The sequence below is a fragment of the Lissotriton vulgaris genome, chromosome 12 (genome assembly GCF_964263255.1).
Source record: "Lissotriton vulgaris chromosome 12, aLisVul1.2, whole genome shotgun sequence".
Classification (NCBI taxonomy): domain Eukaryota; kingdom Metazoa; phylum Chordata; class Amphibia; order Caudata; family Salamandridae; genus Lissotriton; species Lissotriton vulgaris.
The window spans coordinates 730,028,698-730,051,962 of record NC_141700.1 but is presented as its reverse complement, the minus strand read 5'-3'; the positions used below and the strand labels follow the sequence as shown (position 1 = coordinate 730,051,962).

Here is a 23,265-nt window from a genome sequence, read left to right as displayed (position 1 = left end):
TCCAATTGTATCTCGAGGACCGTGCACAACAGGTTTTCTTGCTCCCTTTTCATTCTACACAGAAACTGTTAGTATGAGGAGTGCCTCAGGGCTCGGCTCTGAGTCCGCTGCTTTTTAATTTATACTCGGCACCTTTGTCAGCGCTCATCGTGGAAAGTGGGGTGAAAACGGTTTCCTACGTTGACGATACCAAACTGGTGTTCTTTTTCAAAGAACAGTCCGCTGACGCCTTTCATAACTTTAAGGAATTCCTGGCAAAACTCTCCAGCTCGATGAATAATAACTGCCTGAAATTATGTGCAGATAAGACGGAGGTGCTGCTGTTTGGCGAACTACCATCTCCTGCAGCTTGCCTCTGGTGGGCCACTGAGATGGGTCCTCCGCCGATTCCAACAGTCAGCCAAAGACCTTGGTATTAAGTGGGATACGGATTTATCCTTTTCTGCCCAAATACGTCAGATCTCAACATGCTTTGGGAAACTATGTTACATTAGGAAATTACTTCACCTGCTCCATGAGGGGAGCCGCAGGATTATAGTCCATGCGTTAGTAACTTCTCAGTTGGACTATGCCAACAGCTTGTATTTGGGGCTACCTGCTTATCTAATACATAGATTAGATGATTCAAAACGCAGCAGCTAGGTTCATTCGCCGAGTCCCTTTTCGGAAGCATATATTCCCCCATCTGAAACACTTACATCGGCTCCCAGTAGCCCGGAGAACTAAATTTAAGACCTTGATCTTGGCCTTTCGAGCAAGGGATGACAGAGGTCCTGACTACCTTAAGCACCGGCTCAGGCCATATCAACAGGAACGGTCGCTGAGATCTAACCTCCAGCAGCTACTTTGCGTCCCTCATTACGCTAAGGTGTGCCAGATGGTAGATCCTTCTTGGTGAAGAACACAAGAATGTGGAACGCTCTACCAGCATACTTGCATCAACTTGACTCGGAACTAGAGTTCAGGAAGGCCTTAAACACGTGGCCTTTGAAGCAGGGCTAATACAGATCACCTCACCTATGTGATCGCTGCTGTAGTCTGTGAAGCACAGGGAAACCTCTGTTTGAGGTGGCTGAGCACTTTAGAAATGCTTTATTTGTATTATTATCTATCAACAAACCTCAACTATCAAAATGTCTCCTCAAATGTTGACAAACTCAACACAAGAGTCAATGAATATCCACAACATCCTTCCAAATTTAAAATCACCAGCAACAACTCCAAAAAGCGAACACATCCAGAACTAGTCGCGAACACGAAACGGGAGGAATATACTCTTCAATTCACCCAACACAAAAAGAAACTGACAGGCTTGTGTCAACTTTCTTGTTAAAAACGAAACCTTATCCCCTCCACATAGCTGGCTTCCTTGCCACTAACCAAGTTCTGTTCCTTTTGCATTCAGCAACACTAGACACACACATGGACCCAATGAAGTTGGTTCTATAAGCTGCTGCCCGCCTCATTAAACTTCACTTTAACCAGGCAAGAAAATGCACTGGCCATTCAGCTTCCAATACTGCGTCAAAGTAGTATCCACATTCTTCCCAGCCTCATTTTAAGAGGCCAACACAACTCAAGAAGCCATGACATCGCCAAATTGGAAATCAATAATAATAAAATTAAAAAAAGAAAGCCCAGAAAAAAGCCTTTCTTAAGGTATGCACCAAGAATTAGGAGCGACTTTCTAAAACATTAGGCTCACGTGTCCACTTCTGAAGATAGCTGAAACATCTCTTCAGAAGGCATCTTCTCCATTACCAGTGCAGAACCTCAAGCTCCTCTATGCCGGAAACCAAAAATCCTCTCCCTAAGTCTACATGCCCTGAATCGCCCACCACTGCTCCCACCTATAGCTCTCTGTTGCACACCTTCCTTGTTTGTGCTGAACACTTTCCATCACATACACTAGGTACATTTTGCCAGTGTTCTACTAGACGCAGCTACTGTAAAATATCCTTAATATAAAAATGTTAATATCAATGGTCTGCATCTTTCGACTGTTAGTGTATCACGGGTATGCAAACATATAATCTTGGTTTTCGTATGGTTTCTCGCCTTCTACGATTTAGATTCACCACTGAACTTGCAAATGATTAACTTAATTTGAAAATGTTTATTTTAAAGAATACTTTTGTATTTGTATGATATTTTTGCAACTTGTGATGGCGTATCCCTGAGGATTCGGACCAATAAAGAATAAAACTTAACAAAACCTCTGTGATTAAGCACACAGGAGTGAATATTAAGTGCAGTGAACAAACAAATGCAAAGTTCAGGAAACAAGTAGAGTCGCAGACAAAGAGTGCCTCCAGTGCATTTTAATCATGAAACATGATTGCCTTTGGGCCAGAATTTCTTTTCCCAGCCCGCAGGAACAAGTTATAAATAAATTAACAATTAAACTTAAATAAAGTGCGTTAACTCAACTGAGAAATCTAAAACACAACTCTAAGACAATGATGTAAGACTTAAGCGCCCAGCACACATCCTTGTTGGTGCCTCAAAAGGGTTTAGGTCTCCAGTGTAGGAAAAATAAATAACTCTGGGTGGTGACTAGGAATGTTCCCTTCTCCCTAGTCAAGCTACCCATAAAGCTTCAGCAGGAATTAAAAGGCTTTCCAGAGTTACAGACACCGCACCATGCATGGGCTAGTGCATGTTGTTCATGACTTAGTGCTTTAGCATGCAATTTAGGCACCTCTTTTAATGAAGTGGCTTTGTTGCGAAATGCACAAGACCACTGGATACCAGGAAGTGGGGCAGTGAACATTGTACAGCTTCCCTGCAATTACACAATCAGGAATGTATTAAGAATGGTTGGACTAACTGCTTTCTTTCCAAGGAGGATCTGGCAATCAAGTGACATACAGGTTTTCCATTGGAGGAATGCCCAACACACAAAGTACACCCAATAGCATTTCAATAGAAGTCAACTGTGGCCGCAGACTGTAAACATATGGCACTGGGCCAAACTATCCCAAACTTCTGCCCAGACCTATTTCAACAGTGGCAGGTGGCTGGCTGAACATGATTTATAATAATCAGAACAATTGAAACACACAATGGCTCTCTCAATTCAATCCAGAACATTAGGATGCAATCCTGTGGGTGTCTGGATTAATAAATGCTTTCATTACCCCATCATTTTACAGGTACATGTAACTGTCCAATGGTAGCCTGCCTTTCTGAGAACTCAACACTGGCGTAGTACCCTAATGCAGTCCTGTGTGAAGGCCAGAAGTAATGGAGCAATGGAAAGAATGAAAGGGCAGCTGTATGGGGGACTCAATGCCAGTTCAGCCATTTAGCTTACCACTGAAACACAGTTTCCCACCACAACCGCAAAAAACCCTACTAACAACTGTGAGAAAATATAATAAAGTACCACAGAATATAGTCGATTTGTAAACTTCAGAAAGAAAAAAAAATCACAGAACTTCTAAAAGATTAAGCAGACATAGAGGCCACAACCACGGCTACCTGTGGTCCATGACAGAGTCATACACAATGGGTAGGGTGGCCGTGATACTGATATGTCAAAGCCTAATGTGTGCTTCTACACCAAGACCTCAACTTCATGTACTTCAACCCTAATGCACAAGGTGTGAAGAGAACATATTGGCATTTTAAAAAACAAAAGAACATTTAACATAAAAAAGAACTTATTAGAAACACTTCTGTAAACTCTTGTACAATTATGACAGAGAGAAACACACTCAAGAATGTGGATGGGGAACAGCAGTAAAGATGCTACTTTTCTCAGGGTGGAATTGACTGTCAACCAAAAAAACCTTGCTAGTGCTTAGAGATTCCACACAGCCGACTGGCTGAGTTTTTCCAGTGTCTGTGGCAAGGCCGGTTTTCAGTCCACTCACAGGGGGCTTCCTGAAGCGGGACCTTTTCTTCAAGTTACACCTAAATATTGCTGTACCAAGCACTCTCCGCACCCTAACATAGCATGTGCCTCAGAGGCATAGTTATCAATGGCTCAGGCAAAGATTTCCCTAAAATCAAACACAACATAGGGACTGTTAAACCAGTTCCGAACATAACATTTTATGATGTGGCAGTAAAGACTTGTTTCATCCGGTCCTACAATACCCAATGAGGGTAGCATGAAATCAGAATTAGATTGGTAAAATAGCATGCAAGTGCCTTTGTGGCACAGCTGGGCGTGAGGGGAGGGGTCGAAGTAGAGGTAGCAGCAAGAAACCCTCTGAAGCTCGCTAGTGGTGAGAGCAGCTATTAAACAGTATGAATGGGCATTTGTCCCCTTAACACAAACTACGGCAGAGAAAGGTAGGGATTAAAAGCAGGCAACCCTAAATGGAAGGTTCTATAGTTTGCGCCTCTGTCCTCCGCTCAATCCACCACTCTCAAAACACAATTTTTGGGAGCTGTAAATCATTAGCGCAACATTAAAACATAAAAGAGGAGTGTCCAGAAATCTTAAATGCTGCACAGACATCAGTAGAATCGAGGAGGCCTAGAGTGGAGCCTGCACAAGTAAAGGGAGCTGGCATGACCACCACTATCAGGCCCTGCCTTAATGGAGGGCATGAAGCAGCCCCTGTATGACACAGGCCCTGGAGATCTGCGTGCAAAAAACATCCCCTAGGAAGGGATTTGGTGAGTGCTGCCCAGCTTCATGCCAAGGGATAAGGGAAGAAACACTCTTCATGACCCAACTCCAAGCCTCTACTCATGGCTGATAATAGCCCACATTTCCGAACAGCATCATAACCTGGAATCATGGGATCACACACCCTTTTCGATTTAATTGTGCTCTGCTCCTTTCAAAAACGAAGACATCAAACGACAAATCTTCTGCAAAAATACAGCCCTACCTGCCTGCTCCATACTGTTGTGCCCTTGCAAGCACAGAGTATTTAGAAGAACGTTCATCACATAAGTTTGGTCCTTATTGTAAACATGTGTTCTAGATCCATGCCCCACACCCACTGGCAGAACCTTCCGCAGCCATGTCTACATATTATGGCATTAGTCGTGGGGCTTTGTACCAGCAAGAGCAAGGAGAGAAAAAGTAAAATTGCTTTGAAAAATAAAAGCAAAATGTTAAAACATGAAGAGGAATGATGGTTTGTCCCATCACGCTTCAGTGTGTACCTAAGGGAGCTACATAACTGCCTAAAACAAATCTGTACAGCAGCTGGCGGCAGGTGCAGTCCAGTCTTGCAATTACTATAACTATACAGGATAGTGGACATGGAGGGCTTGTCCTTGGCATCTTCTGGACGTCCCCTGTATCCAGACCACCGCAGAAAGAGGAAACATCTGGACGTCAGCTGCTACTTCACTGGCTCCACTACCAGCACCTTGCACTCCCTCTTGGCGATCTTATCCAGTGACAACACAGCCCTTTCCGGGGGCAGGTAGAGGGGGCGTCCAACAGGTGACCCCACAGGAGGCGTGATGGCCCGCCGCTCCATCACACTGCCAGTCCTACGTAGAGAGAAGAAAGTTGAGAAAGTTAGAGAAGTGTAGTAATGTCTACTACTGTTTTGATGTAGGCCTTTAATATTTAGAATGTTCTTTCATCTTAGATCTGATACAATCTTTGTACAGCATGGATTCTTACTTTGTAAGTTAACCTGTGGCTGGCGAGTGGAGCATCACATTTCCTCTGGCTTCGTTTAATTAAAGGTTTCTCTATCTTTCTATTATTAAAACCATAGTACAGATTTGTAGGGGACAGAGTTTGGACCGACCTTCAAAGGCCTTCAGGGCTGGAGGAAATGGCTCCATATCTCTGTGATGATCCTCCCTGGCTACCCGGCCCTAGAGCTGACCGGCTCGGTTATCGTTGCCACACAGAGCTATAGGAGACAGGCTCTGCATCTCGGTCAATTCCCCCAAACAATACAGTCCTACATGTGACTCCCTCTTTATCCTCTGCTAATCCCACACGCCACTCTCAGTATTGGTAGGGGGGGCTGTATCTAAGTCCCCACTAGCTCACCACACTCTACAAGTGACAGGCTCAGCATCGGTGTCAGTCTCGGACACATTCAGTCCTAGAAGTGACAGACTATGCACCCTGTGCCAATTTCTTGTCCTGGAGGGGAAAGTCTCCACTCTCTCCAGAAATATTTTGTGACACAATCAGCCCTGATGAGAGAGACTATGTACCCTGTGCCAATGTCCAAGACAGTCTATAATTATTCTCTGTGTTTAAGAGACATCTCACTCACAGTTTTTGCTGTAGTCGAATTGCATTATTTATATAGTGCTTGAGAACCCTCATGAGGTCATGAAGCGTTTGGATTTGCCCTTGGTTACGGAGTCATGGAGAAAAGGGTGTTCCATGTGGCCTGTCTAAGACACATTAAGTGTGATGCATGAGAATTGACAGTTTGGTGGAGTCAAGATGCTTTGAATGTTGCATTGCATATTCATGGTGTGTTGAGGTGCCTATTAAGAATAGATGCAGTCTCACACGCAGGTAGTTACCATATTTAGGGATGAAAAGTATTTTATGCTAAAATCTCTGTAGATTCCAATATCTAGGAATCTACACAAAATTGGCTCAGGAGAGATTCCTCGAGTGCAACCTAATAAAAGCGTATTCCATGCAGATGCGGACCGTAGGAGGGCACTGCCCTTAATGATCATGGGAAGGGCGGCTATGTTTACGATAGTCAGCCTCCCAAAGTTTCTATACACCCTACAACATACTTACTATAAGATCCCTGATGAGTACTTCGTTAAAATAGACAACCAACTCAGGAAATTGCTATGGAATAACGAGCACCAGAGTGACCATAAAGATACTGCAGCAAAATCAGTACAACGCGGTACTGCTCTTCCTGATGTCAGACCCTGTTTTTGGGCGTCCCATCTGATTGCCATAAACAATTGGGGCTAAATGTCTGGCGATCCTCCCCACCTATGCACTAGAAAAGGCCAAATATTAAACGCGTCCCTTCCAGCATTATCTTTATGGGGGGAAGGGACGGGACATTCTTACCAATGACTCGGGTGGCGTTTGAGGCATGGTTCAAAACTAACAAGTGTATAGGGTGGGCACGTAGAGTTACTCGGGAGACCCTGTTATGATTGGAACGAGCTTCAAGGAACTGGGAAAAGTTTAGGGTTTGAAGCATGGGGCCTCATCAGTATTTCTAAAGTAGGAGTTCTCATTGAAGAAGGGGGCCTTATATCCTTCCAATCGCTTCAGAAGGACTATCAACTTCATGGTACACAACGATTCAAATATCTACAGCTTAGACATGAATGGGGAGTGGAAAGCGTCAACACGGACCTCCCTGAACATGCATATCTAAAAGGCAGGCTCTTAATGGGGGAGTTAATGGGAAAAACGGTCTCCTCTGTCTACAAAACCATTAACAATAACGTACCAGACACCTTGAACATGTTGAGGGCTAAATGGGAAACAGATGGGTGAATTAAACGTTTTGGGTTGGAACGCAGCCTTGATGCACCCGAAAGAAGAGGCGGTTAAATCTAGACTGAAGCACATCCAATTAAAAATCCTCCATTGGGTATATTTTGACCGAGCATGCTTACACAGAATTGGGAGAGTGGAGTCCTCAGAATGTCTGAGGTGTAGAGGGCAGATTTCTGTCAAGCCCTGCAGACACGCCCAGCCATACAAACATATTGGCTAAAGATAGTACCCGAGCTGGGTAAAGTGGTAGAAGCAACACTACCTGCTAAACTCAAATATGTCCTTCTTGGTATACCCACTGATGTGGATGTCCCACAGGCGAAGTTACTCCCTGTAATTTGGGATTTGTGTTGGCGAAGAGGTATGTGGCAAAACGCAGAGGGGCTTCAGAAATACAGTCTATGTCAGAATATATATGATAGTAGAAAAAGTTATTTATAGAAGTAGAGGGCGCCCACGTAAATTCTAGAAGGTTTGGGGCAGGGGGATTAAATACCATAATCTGGAGATGTATTGAGACACTGCCTGATAAAGCATAATGATATATCGGACTCCAATGACTGTAACTGCCTGATGTTTATTGCATACCTAAATGTTCTCAGCTCACTATTGATGATGTATGTGATGATTACTGCTGCATCCGTGCCCACCTGCATTGCTTATTTGTTTGTCATGAGTACTTGTTCGTTCCCTTCTGCGCTGTTTTCTCAAAAACGAAATAAAATTACTTTGGAAAAAAATAATCTCCGTTGATATGCATAATTGGAGTACAATATGGTATATGGAGTCCACGCAGTAGTGTGAAAGACCCAAACCACTGGAGGTACCGTTAATCCACTAAAGGAGTGTTATATGGAGTTCATCCAGAAGCAACAGAAGACCTTTCCATAGTGGCATCGATAAACTACAAGATTACTATAAATAAACTAATCAGAAGCAACCAAGCAACTACATTTCATCATATATTGTAACAATGACTTGCAGCTGGATGGAGACAAGCTGGCTGGGTCAGTGTGCTCTTTATTTAAAATATTACAATACTGCATCTGTCATAATCTGGTGGATGTCCCAGCCTCAGTATGTAAGTGTTCAAGGCTTGGGGCATTTACTTCTACTAACAGGTTTTCTCATGAGAAGCTGCTCTCTAGTCCTCTAGGGATACACAGCCTTTTGCAGACCCTTGGCCACTACCAGATATTCATTAGGTCTTGCCTATGCTTTACAAATACACCTTTGCATCCAAAACAAATTTCCAGTGTCCTGTGATCCAAACTGGATGGTAGTCTTACTGAAAGTCAATATTCTTCAAAATGAAGAGCAAATCTTTATAGCCATTGTTCATTCAACGTATTATTTGAAGTTAATATTCCTCCAAGTCGTGCACTGGTATTCCATCATCTGGAATCTAGTCTGTTATTTTGGAGCTGATGCACTTTCATTTTGGAATCAGTAGTCAACTAATTTGGGAAGCTGACTCATTTCAACGTGCATGATCTACAACCCCCCAAAATACAAAATAGCATTCCTGAAGAGGGAGATGTTATTAACCCTGTTTTTTTCAAGAAGTCTTTCTCAAGCACCAGAAGGTAGTTTTCTTTCAACTTGGTTCCATATGCTTTACTGGAAATAGCTATGGGAATTTACTGTAAACATTCTGTAAATATTTTTGTCCAGAAAGTTTTTTCTGTATCGCACAGGTTTGCCAATTACTTGTTCTCTTTGCACTTTCCATGCACATCCACTCTGCGAAATTGGATTTCTCATGAGGGCTTAAGGAAGGATGTCAGTATGAAATCTTCCCAAATGAGCGTGTATTGTATGGAAGTAGTTTTATTTACCCTGTAGTTAACTTCCTTGGGAAAAGGTCATACGACCTTCCATCCAAACTTGTATGGAGATAAACATGTTTGGGTTGTCCATGTGTGGTGGTAAATCGCAATGGAGATTTGTAAATGCCAGCTGTGGATGTGTACTCTTGCTTAGGGTCTCGCTGGACTGTGTTCTGAACAGTGTGGAGATCTACTCTGTCTTACCTGTTGGTTGAGTTGTTTTCAGTTCCTCTTTTAAAGTTTACTTTTTTCTTACCTGCAGTTCTTCACACTCTTAACCCTAGCCACTACTTACTACTCCCTCCCCTTCATGGTCTGTACCACTGGCACCTTTTTTGTAGTTGTTGTCAGTTTAGGATATTGAGTTGGGCGATTGTTGTAGGGTGCTTGGTGGGAATGTGTTGCGTCTTATTTGAGAAATTCCATTCTAGAGTGGTGGTTGTGCGATGTGATGTTATGCCCAATATGATGTGGGTGTGCTGTGTCATGTTGGGTTTGCAGTGCAGTGTTCATATGTGGTGGAGACGTTGCAAGTGGGGAACTGAAAGATCAGTCCTTTGTTTTACTGACATTTCAACCAGAGGATTTTGACATCAGGAGAACTGGGACAGCGTCCACAGAGAGATATTTCATAACCAGTTTACTATGTCGGGAAACACTCCAAATAATAGATCACAAGCCTAAATTTTATAAAACACTGAAACATTGCACCATTTCTTGTACATTTTTAGGTCTGGTAATAGCCAAGACATTTTGTTTTTAGTAAAACTACAAATCCTTCTTATATAAAGACTTTCTATTGCTGCTCTTGTTCCATTGGTCTACAGTAGTGTCATTTAGATTTTGCCTCCACGGTGCGAAGGTTCAGCCCACATCAACCACTGGTTTACTGGACTGTTAGTAACAGTATTCTGTTCTTACACAATGTGTATATCCCCACAATAAGCAATGCCACTCAGTATCAGGTACTACTGGTGCAATGCGTGGTTTTATGATGATAAAAACCTGGCTTTTAGACATTGCTTTCTTTACTTAGATGATGACCTAGCAACTTCCCCAACTCTGCTACCAGGCCCACTTGTGTGTCACTTGTCTTCAGGCAAAAATATTCACAAATAAAATAAGGAATGGCAAAGCAAAAAGGTGAGCAGCCAACATAAGTCCTATTGGGTGCCAACTGTCAATTAAACTTATCTTCATATTGTGTAAAAAGCATTTTAGCATTAGGGACATGTTTGGTCATTTTCTTCAATAAATGTAATGACTTCACCATTGTTTGTTTCTGTGGAAAGCCTGGGTAAACTACCCCGTTGTAAGGGAACTGATAAAATAATGGTCTTTCAAATCTCTGCAAGTGCTACGTATGTCGGCACAATAGGCCAGTAACACTAGAAGCACAACAGCAGTATTTTAATGTCTTTATTAGTAGAGGGTTCAAATACATCAACTGTTAGAAGCACCCTCTTACAACTGACATTAGAAAGCATTAGGCTGCTTGGAGCAAGAGAAATGTGTTGCGTCTTATTTGAGAAATTCCATTCTAGAGTGCTGGTTGTGCAATGTGATGTGATGTTATGCCCAATATGGTGTGGGTGTGCTGTGTGTCATGTTGGATTTGCGGTGCAGTGTTCATATGTGGTGGGGTCGTTGCAAGTGGGGAACTGAATGATCAGTCCTTTGTTTTACTGACATTTCAACCAGAGGATTTTGACATCAGGAGAACTGGGACAGCGTCCACAGAGAGATATTTCATAACCAGTTTACTATGTCGGGAAACACTCCACATAATAGATCACAAGCCTAAATTTTATAAAACACTGAAACATTGCACCATTTCTTGTACATTTTTAAATCTGGTAATAGCCAAGACATTTTGTTTTTAATAAAACTACAAATCCTTCTTATATAAAAAGACTTTCTATTGCTGCTCTTCTTCCATTGGTCTACAGTAGTGTCATTTAGATTTTGCCTCCACCATCAAAGTATACAGCACGGTATGAAGGTTCAGCCCACATCAACCACTGGTTTACTGGACTGTTAGTGACAGCATTCTGTTCTTACACAATGTGCACATCCCCACAATAAGCAATCCCACTCAGTATCAGGTACTACTGGTGCAAAGCGTGGTTTTATGATGAAAAAAACCTGGCGTTTAGACATTGCTTTCTTTACTTAGATGAGGACCAAGCAACTTCCCCAACTCTGCTACCAGACCCACTTGTGTGTCACTTGTCTTCAGGCAAAAATATTCACAAATAAAATAAGGAATGGCAAAGCAAAAAGGTGAGCAGCCAACATAAGACCTATCTGGTGCCAACTGTCAATTAAACTTATCTTCATATTGTGTAAAAAGAATTTTAGCATTAGGGACATGTTTGGTCATTTTCTTCAATGAATGTAATGACTTCACCATTGTTTGCTTCTGTGGAAAGCCTGGGTAAACTACCCCATTGTAAGGAAACTGATAAAATAATTGTCTTACAAATCTCTGCAAGTGTAACGTATGTCAGCACAATTGGCCAGTAACACTAGAAGCACGACAGCAGCATTTTAATGTCTTTATTAGTAGAGGGTTAAAATAAATCAACTGTTAGAAGCTACCTCTTACAACTGACATTAGAAAACATCTCTTGCAAACTAAATCAGCAGCAGGTATGTCCATACGTCCAGCTGTAGCATGCAAAATGGTACCTGCAATGAGTTGTGTGAAGGGAGGACTAACAAAGTTCTGGTTTTGCTCTTGGGGAGGCAGCTTGCCTCTTCTCCCCCAACGCCCATCTAGGCCACTGTCTAAACCAGGAGTTTCCAGGCTTTTTAAAAATAAGATCTACTTAGGTTTATGAACAAAATCATCCCTACCTACTAATATTATTTGTGTTTCTAACATCAGACAAGAATGCGTTAGTGGTTACTGCGCGCAAGATTAAGAGCCATGATCACTTCAGTGTGGGATTGCCAGCTGTAGAGTAAAAACAAGGCATGGCCAACGTGAAATACTTCTACAAGGATAATACAAACCAGCGGTACCTGCAATGCTCCCGGTACCAAGGTAATAATGTTAATAATAACTCTCCCAATGCTGCACGATTTAACATTCGAATGTCAGCTTTAAATATATTTCAGATAGTACGGATTTTGAAAATACACACATTTTCAGCTCTAATACACATTTTTCAATTTTGGTATGCATATACTAATTTAACCAAGCAAAAGCTTCGAATTTAGTAGGCTGGGCTGCACACAGAAGAGCTACTGACAGGTAGCTGGAGTGCTACTCCTTGAAGAAGCCTGTGCTAAACAGACCTCTTAGTACATATTGCTCTAGTGACGCCATGATAGGTCACCCCATTGCAAAATAACGGACTCTCTGCCTCAGGGGGCTGGACAGTACGAGAACAGATATGCTCTGTTCCTCTCAATGTGGCTGTGGGTGCCAGGGGAGATATGCTACTTGCCGCAGGGGACTGTCTACGAGGCAGGTCAGACCCCCTATGTTATAGTTTGACTGAGGATTCCAAGAGAAGTCACAGCCCCTACCTCATGAGATGACTGCGCGACGGCTGTTGGTGCGAGAAGGACTGCGAGCGCCCCAGGTTGGCTTGGTTCCTCTCCACTAGATCACGCATGGCTGGGCTGCTTGGACTGCTTTTGCGTGACACAGGTCGAGCATCTGGTGGCGGATTGGAGACGCTGGCTGTAAACTGGAGTTTAAGCTTCATGTGCTGACTGAGCTGGTTGACCACGAAAGAGTAGAAGGCAGAAAAACAGGCCAGTGAGCCAAAGCAGAATAATTGAAGGCAGTCTTAAAAAAACCACAAAAAAAAACCAACAGAAAAAGTATCAACCAACCCTTACCTCAAACAGCCCGGTTCGCAGGATCTGAAAGCCTACACTAAAGGTGCGCGAGCTCCCTTTTCTGCAGTAGCCGAGGTTGTTTAGTGGAGTGTGGCACACAACTGAATCCAGGGCAGACTGCATGGCACGTTTCTCCTCCTCCGAAAGCTTCTTGCCTAACAAAAGATGGAAACGGGTAAATTAAAATCAAGGAAAAAAGTTATTAACCTGTGACAGTAGTTTTGAAGCTTAACTATTTCCTAGATTCAAACACTGACAAGAGCCGAAAAAAAGTACGCTTTTACAAATGACGCAAAATAAATATTTAGAACTGGAATTTTAAATTCTATGGTACTACAGTGGTCCAGCAAATGCTGAACTGAAAAATTAAATTAACTTTATTTTTTGCAAATGATCGGAATGTAGCTTTAAACTCTAGTTTATGCCGAGCACGGACACATTCGTAGTACAGCCTTCCTAAGGTTTGTATATCTCAATTGCTAGACCAAGATTCATAAATAGCAATTAGCAAACTTTGTTCATTGCACCTAATGCTTTTCCTCCTAGAAAGTGTGACGCACTTTTAATTTCATGGAACGTGCTTGACGGTATGTGAGGATCAGGCGATCGAGGGAAAATTTGACATATCGCTGGAGCAGAACAGAGGGATAGATGACATTAGCTGAGCTGAAAGGCCATGGGAGCTCAGATATAAGAAATAAAGAAGCTGGGTGAAAGAGGTACAGCATTGCTGACCTGGATACTTAACCAGCATTCCTGTGGAGGAAACTAGAGTGTGACAGATTCTTCAGTCAAATAGCTTAGGAGGCACTTGTTGACATCCCAAGCTAAGGAAAGATCCGTCAAAGTCCTCCATCGCGTTTTGCTGTGAAGGAAACCGTCAGCCCAGCATTCAGGACCTGAATTATATTTAAACATGTATCCATAAAATCTCATTAGCACAAAATACAGCATGACTCAAAGGAAACATCCTGGATAATCTGGACGAGGCAACAAAGTGAAAAAAAACGAACAGAACAGTGTTTAGTGGGGTAACTGAAAGAACTGGAAATCCATAATTAAGTGTGCGAAGAAACCAAGACGCGATTAAAGTTATTAACTGCACTTAAACTTCATTTATATGTACAGTCTGACTACATGGTAAAGACATACATGCGCCTCGTATGAAGCCTGCATCAGGATGAATGCATACCTTTTACAACTGAATGAACACGGATTCATTTACTTGGAAAACATCCCCAGCAGCGGTTTACAAAGGATTAAATCATTTCATCACAGCAGCCCACGCAAACAGATTACCAAGGGAATTGATTTTACACTATTTTACTTACTTTCTCTGCAACGTAGTTCTCAAGCTACACCTTGTTGGAGACGGGACACCCATTTCTGGGTAGCCTTTGTGTATTACAAATACCGGTATTATTACAACAAACTTTGGATGCAAAGGACAATCCTAGATTTGTAACTTAGTTCATACAAGTAGGACTAGGTCACTGAACCTCATACCTCATTTACAGCTGAGAAAGTGAGAGCCCCTCCTGTTTTACACCCACAGCACTAAACTACATAGAAAGGGGACTGTCCTAGCTGCTGTTGGGAAGCAGTTTGCAGAAGTGGGTGAAGGTTCCCCAAAGATATACCTGAAGCACCACACTGGTGCTAGATGTGCACTGTTCTGACATTTATTGGGTGGAGTCGGAAAAGTAATTAGTTTTTTTGCCTTTAACTGTAGGCAGAGTATGAATTTAACGATGATGGTGTCTACCCGCAGCTTAAACTATCCTGCAATATATACACCATCTTCACAATTCTGATCCCCTGTTGGTTTGTTGTGAGGAGTAGAATTTAAAAGTGATTCAATACAACATTGCTCCTGACTGGAGAGGCCAAAGGATGTCCTGTGAATGTAAAACTGTTGCAAGGAGCAAAACGAGTTACAGAGAAGAACTTTTCTTTTGTAGCGTGAAATGGTTCTAGATTTACATTCTGTGAATGATTAGAGTGCGGTGTTCCATCTAGGGTTGTGGGGCTGAAGCGCAAGAAGTAGCAAACTGTGTTTAATATGGTCTGTCATGTAACGGTTTACTTATCTTGCTCGAAAATCCACTCAGTAATATTTGTGTGAACAAATGACCAGATAGCACACATAGTTTTCTCCTGGAAAGTACTTAGCAATTGACAGTACCCAGTCCTGAATCCAATATTGCTAAATGGTTTGAGCAAGCCATTATTGTAGGAAAAACTTCACCCCCTACCAACTGTGGTACAGCCAGATTCTACAAGTGAGGACTGGAACGACATCATGGAAAGCCCTACTATCTTGGTTGGAACCACTCACTCCTGAGGCGGAAGCCGGGAGTAGGACCTACACTTACTTTTAAATATTGAGAGTCACTATATTTGTTGTACTTTTTAATAACTCACCTTACTTATTTCCTGACATCCTCAGGACTAAAGCTAGTTCCTAAGAAGCTCGCGCAGTGGAGTTCAACGCTGCCGCGGACTCGAGAAACTGACACACCTCTTGCCGCCATTGCCGGCGTTACCAGAGGCCACGCCCCCCCCCCCTCAGACCTTAAAAAGACACTGACTGCGTGCGCCTTGTTGGAACCACTCACTCCTGAGGCGGAAGCCGGGAGTAGGACCTACACTTACTTTTAAATATTGAGAGACACTATATTTGTTGTACTTTTTAACCCCTTCGATGCTTGTGACAAGGTCAACTCGTCATGAGTGTTACCTGCGCTGTGCGTTTGACGAGTTGACCTGGTCACAAACAATGGGATTTTAAAAATTGCAGCGCACCACGGGAATATGCTGTAGCACTGATGCGGTTAATAACTCACCTTACTTATTTCCTGACATCCTCAGGACTAAAGCTAGTTCCTAAGAAGCTCGCGCAGTGGAGTTCAACGCTGCCGCAGACTGGAGAAACTGACACCTCTTGCCGCCATTGCCGGCGTTACCTGAGGCCACGCCCCTTTCGAGGCCCCGCCCCCCGCCTATCATCATCTCACTCTCCCTGTTTAAGCAAGTGTATTTTCCGGACGCGCCGCGGACGCGCCTAAGGCAAGCCCGTCTACGCCCGTCATCGCCAAGTCATCGCCTCTCGCCTGTCCCCCTGGCCAAGCTCCACAGGAACTTCGCCACTATGACAGGGAACTCCTTGTCGCCCTGAACCCTGGCCAGAGCTGTGAGGAAATATCAGGCCACCTCCGTCAGACATGCCTTCAATGTAAGTCTTGTCATTTCACTACACCCAGCCCTTGCCTATCTGGGTTTACATTAGGCTCGCCTAAGTATACCCCTCTCACCGTTCTCCAACTGAATGTTAGATCCCTCGTTAAACACCACTTAGAGGTAAACACTATCCTACTGGATGAAACCCCTGACATTCTCTTTCTATGTGAAACCTGGCATCGTGATGACATGACTTGTATAACTAACCTCACGTTGCCAGAGGGCTATTTAATGAAGACTTTAAATAGAGACGCTAGAGGCGGCGGCATAGCAGTCATCTATAAAAAACAATATAGCTGCTCCTTCACTAAGGATGACATCTGGGGCTGTGAAAGTGCTCAATTCAAGATCACGACGGGCCCGCATTTTGCCCTGTCTGGGCTCTACATCGATCGACCCCCTGGACCTGCCTCAAAGTTTATCGAAGCTCTCCTTGAGGTGGCTAATTCCTTGGTGGTGGGCCTGGCCAACTTCACCATACTTGGAGATCTCAACCTCCACTTTGACTCGTCTCAAGACCCTACCATCAAAAACCTCCTGGCTGACTTTGCAGCCTTACAATTCAAATCTTTAATCCAGGGAGGTTATAACAGAAGCGCCCAAACCTATGGGATGGACAGACCACTAACTAATCAAAATCACCATGATGGTTAGGGAAAGGTTTAACAAAGACGAGCCAACTCGACGCCTAAAGAGGCCGTGGCATAAACTTTTAACCAGCGACCTCCACACCACTCTAGGAGAATTCCAACATGAGGCAAATATGGATATCGATATGATATACGCTGCCTATCATGATTGGATCACTAAAGGACTAGATACCCTCATCCCAGCCAAATGGACTAAGGGGCGCAGCTCCCCCTACAACCCATGGTACAATGATACGTTGAAATCCATGCGAAAAGAGTGCAAAAAAGCCAAGTGAATCTGGAGAAGGGACTACAATGATAGGGATAAAGCATCTTATTCAGCCAAACATAACCTCTATCATAAAGCTATTTGCTCCGCACGCGCATCCTTTTATGCAGAAGAAATCAACTCTAGCCCAAATCCCACCAAAGTGATTTTTAAACTGGTGCAAGAACTGCAGGGTAGCAAAACCCCAGCCTCCAGCATCACCTCCGCGCAGCAATGTGAGGACCTTGCCACTTTCTTCGTAGAAAAAGTGCAAAAAATCTACAGATCTTTCCCACAGCACTCTTCTGACCCGCCTAACTCCACTAACCTCACTATTGATGGCAGCACATTGAGACTTATACCAGAAATCTCTTACGAGGACCTAACTAAACTCTGCAGGAAGGGTAAGTCTGGCTCCCCAGCAGACCCTATGGGCCGGCTCAATTTACTGAATCCTTAGAATTTTTTCTACCTTCCCTGGCCTCTATACTCAACCTCTCTTTTTCCTCGGCTACTGTCCCGACTGTTTGGAAACAAGCCTGGGTCTCCCCCATTATTAAGAAACCCACCTTAGACCCTTCCAAACTGGAAAATTTCAGACCCATCTCGCTGCTCCCATGGCTGTCTAAACTTGCGGAGGCTCATGTAAACAACGTTCTGTCCCAACATATGGACCATAACAACACCTTGGACCCATCCCAAAACGGGTTCAGGCCGGGCCACAGCACTGAGTCTGCCCTCCTATCCTCGATTGAACATCTCCGGACTATCCTCGATGCCAGTCAGAGTGCTGCGCTGATTCTATTAGACCTCAGCGCAGCCTTTGATACGGTCTCCCATAACATTCTCTTAAATTGCCTGGCAACAGTAGGGATCACCGGTCTTGCCCTGGAATGGTTCCGCTCATTCCTGAAGGATAAATCCTTTCGGGTGTCAGCTCCCCCATTTCTCTCCCAGTCCTCACTCTGAGGGCCAAGGCGTCCCTCAGGGCTCTGCACTTAGCCCATCCCTCTTTAATCTATATGTGCAGCCACTTGCGGCAGTGGCTAAAGAGTGGGGCCTAATGCTGGTGTCATATGCAGATGACACACAGCTGGTCATCACTCTTACCGAAGGCCCGTCTACCTCGGCCTCGAGATTTAGGGATGGTCTGGCGGCAGTAGCCCAGTGGATGACATACAATTGCCTGCAGCTTAATGCAGGCAAGACAGAGGTGTTGCTCCTCGGGAAGAACTCCAGCTATTGGAATGAACACTGGTGGCCCTCGTCGTTGGGCACCATCCCACCACCTAAAACCGTGGCAAAAATCTGGGTGTCTGGATGGACTCCTCGCATAGTTTCCAGACCCACACAAAAAAAGTGGCCGCTTTGTGTGTGGGCCTGCTGAGGAGCCTCAACCCGATACTCTGATTCTTTGACTCTAAAGTCTGCCAACTCATTGTTCAATCCACAATCCTCTCCCGCTTAGACTATGCCAATGTCTTGCTTTTGGGCGCCAACAAAGTGGAGACAGCGCAATTACAGCGCGTGCAGAACTCTGCGGCAAGAGCCTTGGTTGGTCTCCCCCGCAGATGCTCGGCTCGAGCCACCATCCGAAATCTGCATTGGCTGCCCATTGAATCAAGTATTCAGTTTAAAACCCTCATCATGGCATTTAAGATCCTCAAATTCGGTTGTCCAGAACTTTTGTGCCCGCTCTTAACATCTTACGTGCCACAACGCAATTTGCGCTCATCAGGCCAGCACCTTCTGACTGTACCCCGTACAAAACTCTGCCGAATCGGCGGCCGCTCCTTTAAGGTGCTGGAAACCAAGCTCTGGAACTCCTTGCCTCTGAACATTCACTCTCTGGAAAACCTGTCTGCTTTCCGGAAAGCTATTAAGACCCATCTGTTCCTCTCTCCTTAGGACCCCCCCGCCTGTCTTCCTCCTCTTTCTGTTTCAGTTTGATTGTTTCCTTAGCACCGGGACGCCTCTTTGCTGGGGCAGCTGTTGCGCTTTATCAAAATGTTAACATAACATAACATCTGCTGCTCTAGGACACGGGCAGGTTCTGTCTGAGACCACAGATCCTGGACTGTGCTTAGAATGGTAATAATAGAAACACATTTTGTGGTGTCCACCATTGCAGACTCTTTACCATCTTCTGCGACACTCAATCACTCCAGAATGGGAGATCATGCACTCACGAGCCACTCCTGAAGCGCCTTAATGCACACAGGTGTGTGTAGTATTAGGTGAGTGCAGGGTGCCATTATTTCTAGACTGTTGTCTCTTTTAGACCCGAAGACATCTGCCAAAAGGGGAATTGTGTTTATTTTGTATTTTTTTAATTGCTCTTTATTGAAATGTTTACATGTTATAAACACAAAACTCACAAATACCATTGCAGTTGCTACACAAACAGGGAAAGCCTGGCTTTGTACCAAAGCTCGACGAAGGGGAATTGTGTTTATAAATGCCAGTAGTCTCGCTTTGAGAGGAACCACCATTTCCAGTCTTGATATCCTACCCACAGATATTAATCTATCATGTGGAGATCAGAGATTACTTCTGCATGTGAGCTGAGAAGTCCAGCAGGTACAAAACATTTATGATGTAGTTGGTACTTCTGATGCATTGCTCTGACCTGCATCGTCTGATGTTGAAGATGTGCTGCCACAACCAACAGAAATGTTATGATCACACCTGGCGCTGATGTTATTCCGAATGGAAGTACAAGGACCTGATGTTTGACAACTGTTATGTTATGTTATGTTATAGATGATTCAGAAAAGGGGGTGGTGATGAACAGAGTGCCTGAATTAAGCAGACAACTCTTACCCAGTCCAAAGATCAGGGCTTGATCCATCACCGTTTTTTAGCTCACTGCACCATCCCAGCTCAGAACTTGGCTATATGCAAATTAGTCTGACCCTGGCCCAGTGCAGCATGGGAACAGGGCAGACCAAACTACCAAGCCAATTCTTATACTGGGAAGGAAACAAGCTACCGGGGACCGGTTTCTGGCATTTCAGCCGTCTTCGGCCCGGCTTGCTTGAATCCTGATGGTGCAATGAGCTAGGGACTCACATCTGAGTATACCCTTCCACGCTTATGGTGGACAAAAATGATTCAGAAAAGGGGGTGGTGATGAACAGAGTGCCTGAATTCAGCAGACCACTCTTACCCAGTCCAAAGATCAGGGCTTGATCCATCACCGTTTTTTAGCTCACTGCACCAGCCCAGCTCAGAACTTGGCTATATGCAAATTAGTCTGACCCTGGCCCAGTGCAACATGGGAACAGGGCAGACCAAACTACCAAGCCAATTCTTATACTGGGAAGGAAACAAGCTACCGGGGACCGGTTTCTGGCATTTCAGCCGTCTTCGGCCCGGCTTGCTTGAATCCTGATGGTGCAATGAGCTAGGGACTCACATCTGAGTATACCCTTCCACGCTTATGGTGGACAAAAATGATTCAGAAAAGGGGGTGGTGATGAACAGAGTGCCTGAATTAAGCAGACCACTCTTACCCAGTCCAAAGATCAGGGCTTGATCCATCACCGTTTTTTAGCTCACTGCACCATCCCAGACAGACTGATTTGCATATAGCCAGGTTCTGAGCTGGGATGGGGCAGTGAGATAAATAACGGTGATGGATCAAGCCCTGATCTTTGGACTGGGTAAGAGTGGTCTGCTTAATTCAGACAGTCTGTTCATCACCACCCCCTTTTCTGAATGTTATGTTATAGAGCATTTTATTACGCGCTCTGCTACTACAGAGTATCCTGGCGCGATGTGTAAGCACTAAACTGACCCAATCCAAAAGGAAAGAAACAGAGAACTAAATACTAAGATTAAAAAGATGGGTTTTTAGCCCTTTCTTAAATCCTGCCAATGTAGTTGATGATCTCAAAAAAAGTGGCAAGGCATTCCAGGCCCGTGCTGTTTGGACAGAAATTGACTGACCACCCAGTCTCGCATATCTGACTTTAGGCATAGACATCAGACGGAGATTGGCCGATCGAAGAGCACGATGAGGAGTGTAAAAGGAAAACCTCTTGTGCAAGTATTGTGGGCCTTGCTGATACACGGCCCGAAAGGCCAGAACCAATGATTTGAACATAATGCGATGTGCCACTGGGAGCCAGTGGAGCTCTCGAAGATGGGCACGTGCACTAGTTCTTCGTGGAAGATGGAACAGAAGTCGCACGGCCGCGTTCTGAATGATCTGCATTCGCTTTATAAGGTATTTAGGGAGACCACTGTAGAGAGCATTGGCATAATCGAGCCTTGACAGGATCAGAGCACGCAAAACAGTCTCCTTCGCCTCCCTGTGGAGAAGTGGAAGGAATCTCTTGAGTGACTTGAGGGTCGCAAAACAGGTCGCAGTAAGTTTTTTGAGATGAGCTTCAAACTTAAGATCCTGTCCAAACCAGACCCCCAGGTTTTTGGCCGGGCCTCCGTGATAGCTAGGGCATGCAAAATCAGTCGGCCAAATAAGCTCCCTAAAATTGGCCGGAAAATTGCCATAGAATAGTAGCTCTGACTTGTCCTCGTTGCATTTGAGCTGGGCTGAGACAAGCCATCGGAAAACATTGGTCAAACAAGAACAGACAGCCTGAGCGTCTAAGCAGTCCTTAGGCCAGGTGAACAACAGCTGCGTGTCATCAGCGTATGACATTATTTTGGCTCCCCACTGCTCAGCCAGATAGATCAGCGGGGTCATATAAACGTTGAACAGCAGTGGGCTTAGCGTCGAGCCCTGTGGTACCCCGGTGGTGAGCTTCTTGGGTGATGAGGCAAATGGGGGCAACCATACCTGCTGAGACCGCTCAGACAGAAACGAAGACAGCCAGGCCAGAACCGCACCCGACAGCCCCACCTCTGCCAGCCTAGTCAGCAACTGGGCATGGGGTACCGTGTCGAAGGCAGCAGATAAGTCCAGCAAAACCAGGACCGCTCTGCCGCCTCCGTCAAGACACTCCCTAATGGCCTCTGAAACTTCCACCAGAGCCGTTTCAGTGCTGAAAGCAGCCCTGAACCCCGATTGAGCCGGGTGCAGGGCCTGAGAAGACTCAATGAAACTATTCAATTGCCTAAAAACGACTTTTTCAGTCACTTTCGCTAGTGCCGGGAGTAGTGATATCGGACGATAACTGGAGGTAGCCAGGGGGTCCAGGCCGGATTTCTTCAACAAAGGAAGAAGCTTCGCCTGTTTCCAACAAAGAGGCACTGAGGCAGAAGCCAGAGACATGTTAACAACCTGGGTAACCTCCTGATACACCAGGCTAGCCGCTCCCCCCAAAACCCTAGCAGGGCACGGGTCAGAGGGTGAACCAGACTTTAGCGACTCCAAAATGGCCAGCACATCAGCTTGCTGAGCAGGCTCAAAGGTGGAAAATTGGCTAACATGTTGCTTCACATCCATACCAGTGATAGGTGGTGAAAGCAGAAGAGGATCACCGGAGTTTAAGAGCTCCTCTTGAATTTTTTTGATCTTATTATCAAAAAAACATGACAGTTCCTCACACCACAAGTCGGAGGCCGGGAGAGCTGGGGAGGCAGCACATGGAGAGAGGAAGCTCTGAACAATGGAAAAGACTTCTCTGCCATTGTTATCCGCCTTCTCAATCCTTCCTGAAAAGTAGCTACTTTTAGCAGCCTTGATTTCAGCATAATATACCTTTTGCGCCCTCCGCAGCTTGCTCTTAAGTTCAGGGCAGAACTCAAGGCGCCAGGCTCGCTCCAGCTTTTTGCACCCTAATTTGAGTTCTCTAAGAGCATGGGAGAACCAGGGTTTGGAGGGAGACAACCTCGTCCGCCTGCTACCACTCTTATTAGTATGTAGAACGGCACTTTGTTCAACCCAAGCGTTGAATGATTCCACCGCAGAATCAAGATTTAATGGCAGGGTCGGCCGGTTAGACATAAGAGAGTCCGAAAAGGTAGACAAATTTATTCGCTGGGCATGAGCTTGAGAGGCAGAAAATTCCTTCGGCCCTTTTGAATTTATGGGCCAGGTGAACA

At 44.6% G+C, this 23,265-nt stretch overlaps 1 protein-coding gene across 1 annotated transcript in view; it reads right to left on the bottom strand.

Moving 5' to 3' along the window:
- Positions 1-2,306: 2,306 nt before the first annotated feature.
- The window catches only part of TRAPPC14 (trafficking protein particle complex subunit 14), a 61,364-nt gene continuing 40,405 nt past the window's right edge, over positions 2,307-23,265 (bottom strand). The window contains exons 9-11 of the mRNA XM_086945999.1: positions 13,117-13,271; positions 12,799-12,992; positions 2,307-5,466 (exon numbers count right to left, since the gene is read on the bottom strand). Of these exons, the coding sequence (XP_086802125.1) occupies positions 5,313-5,466; positions 12,799-12,992; positions 13,117-13,271 (503 nt within the window). The 3' untranslated portion in view covers positions 2,307-5,312. The remainder of the gene's footprint in view (positions 5,467-12,798; positions 12,993-13,116; positions 13,272-23,265) is intronic.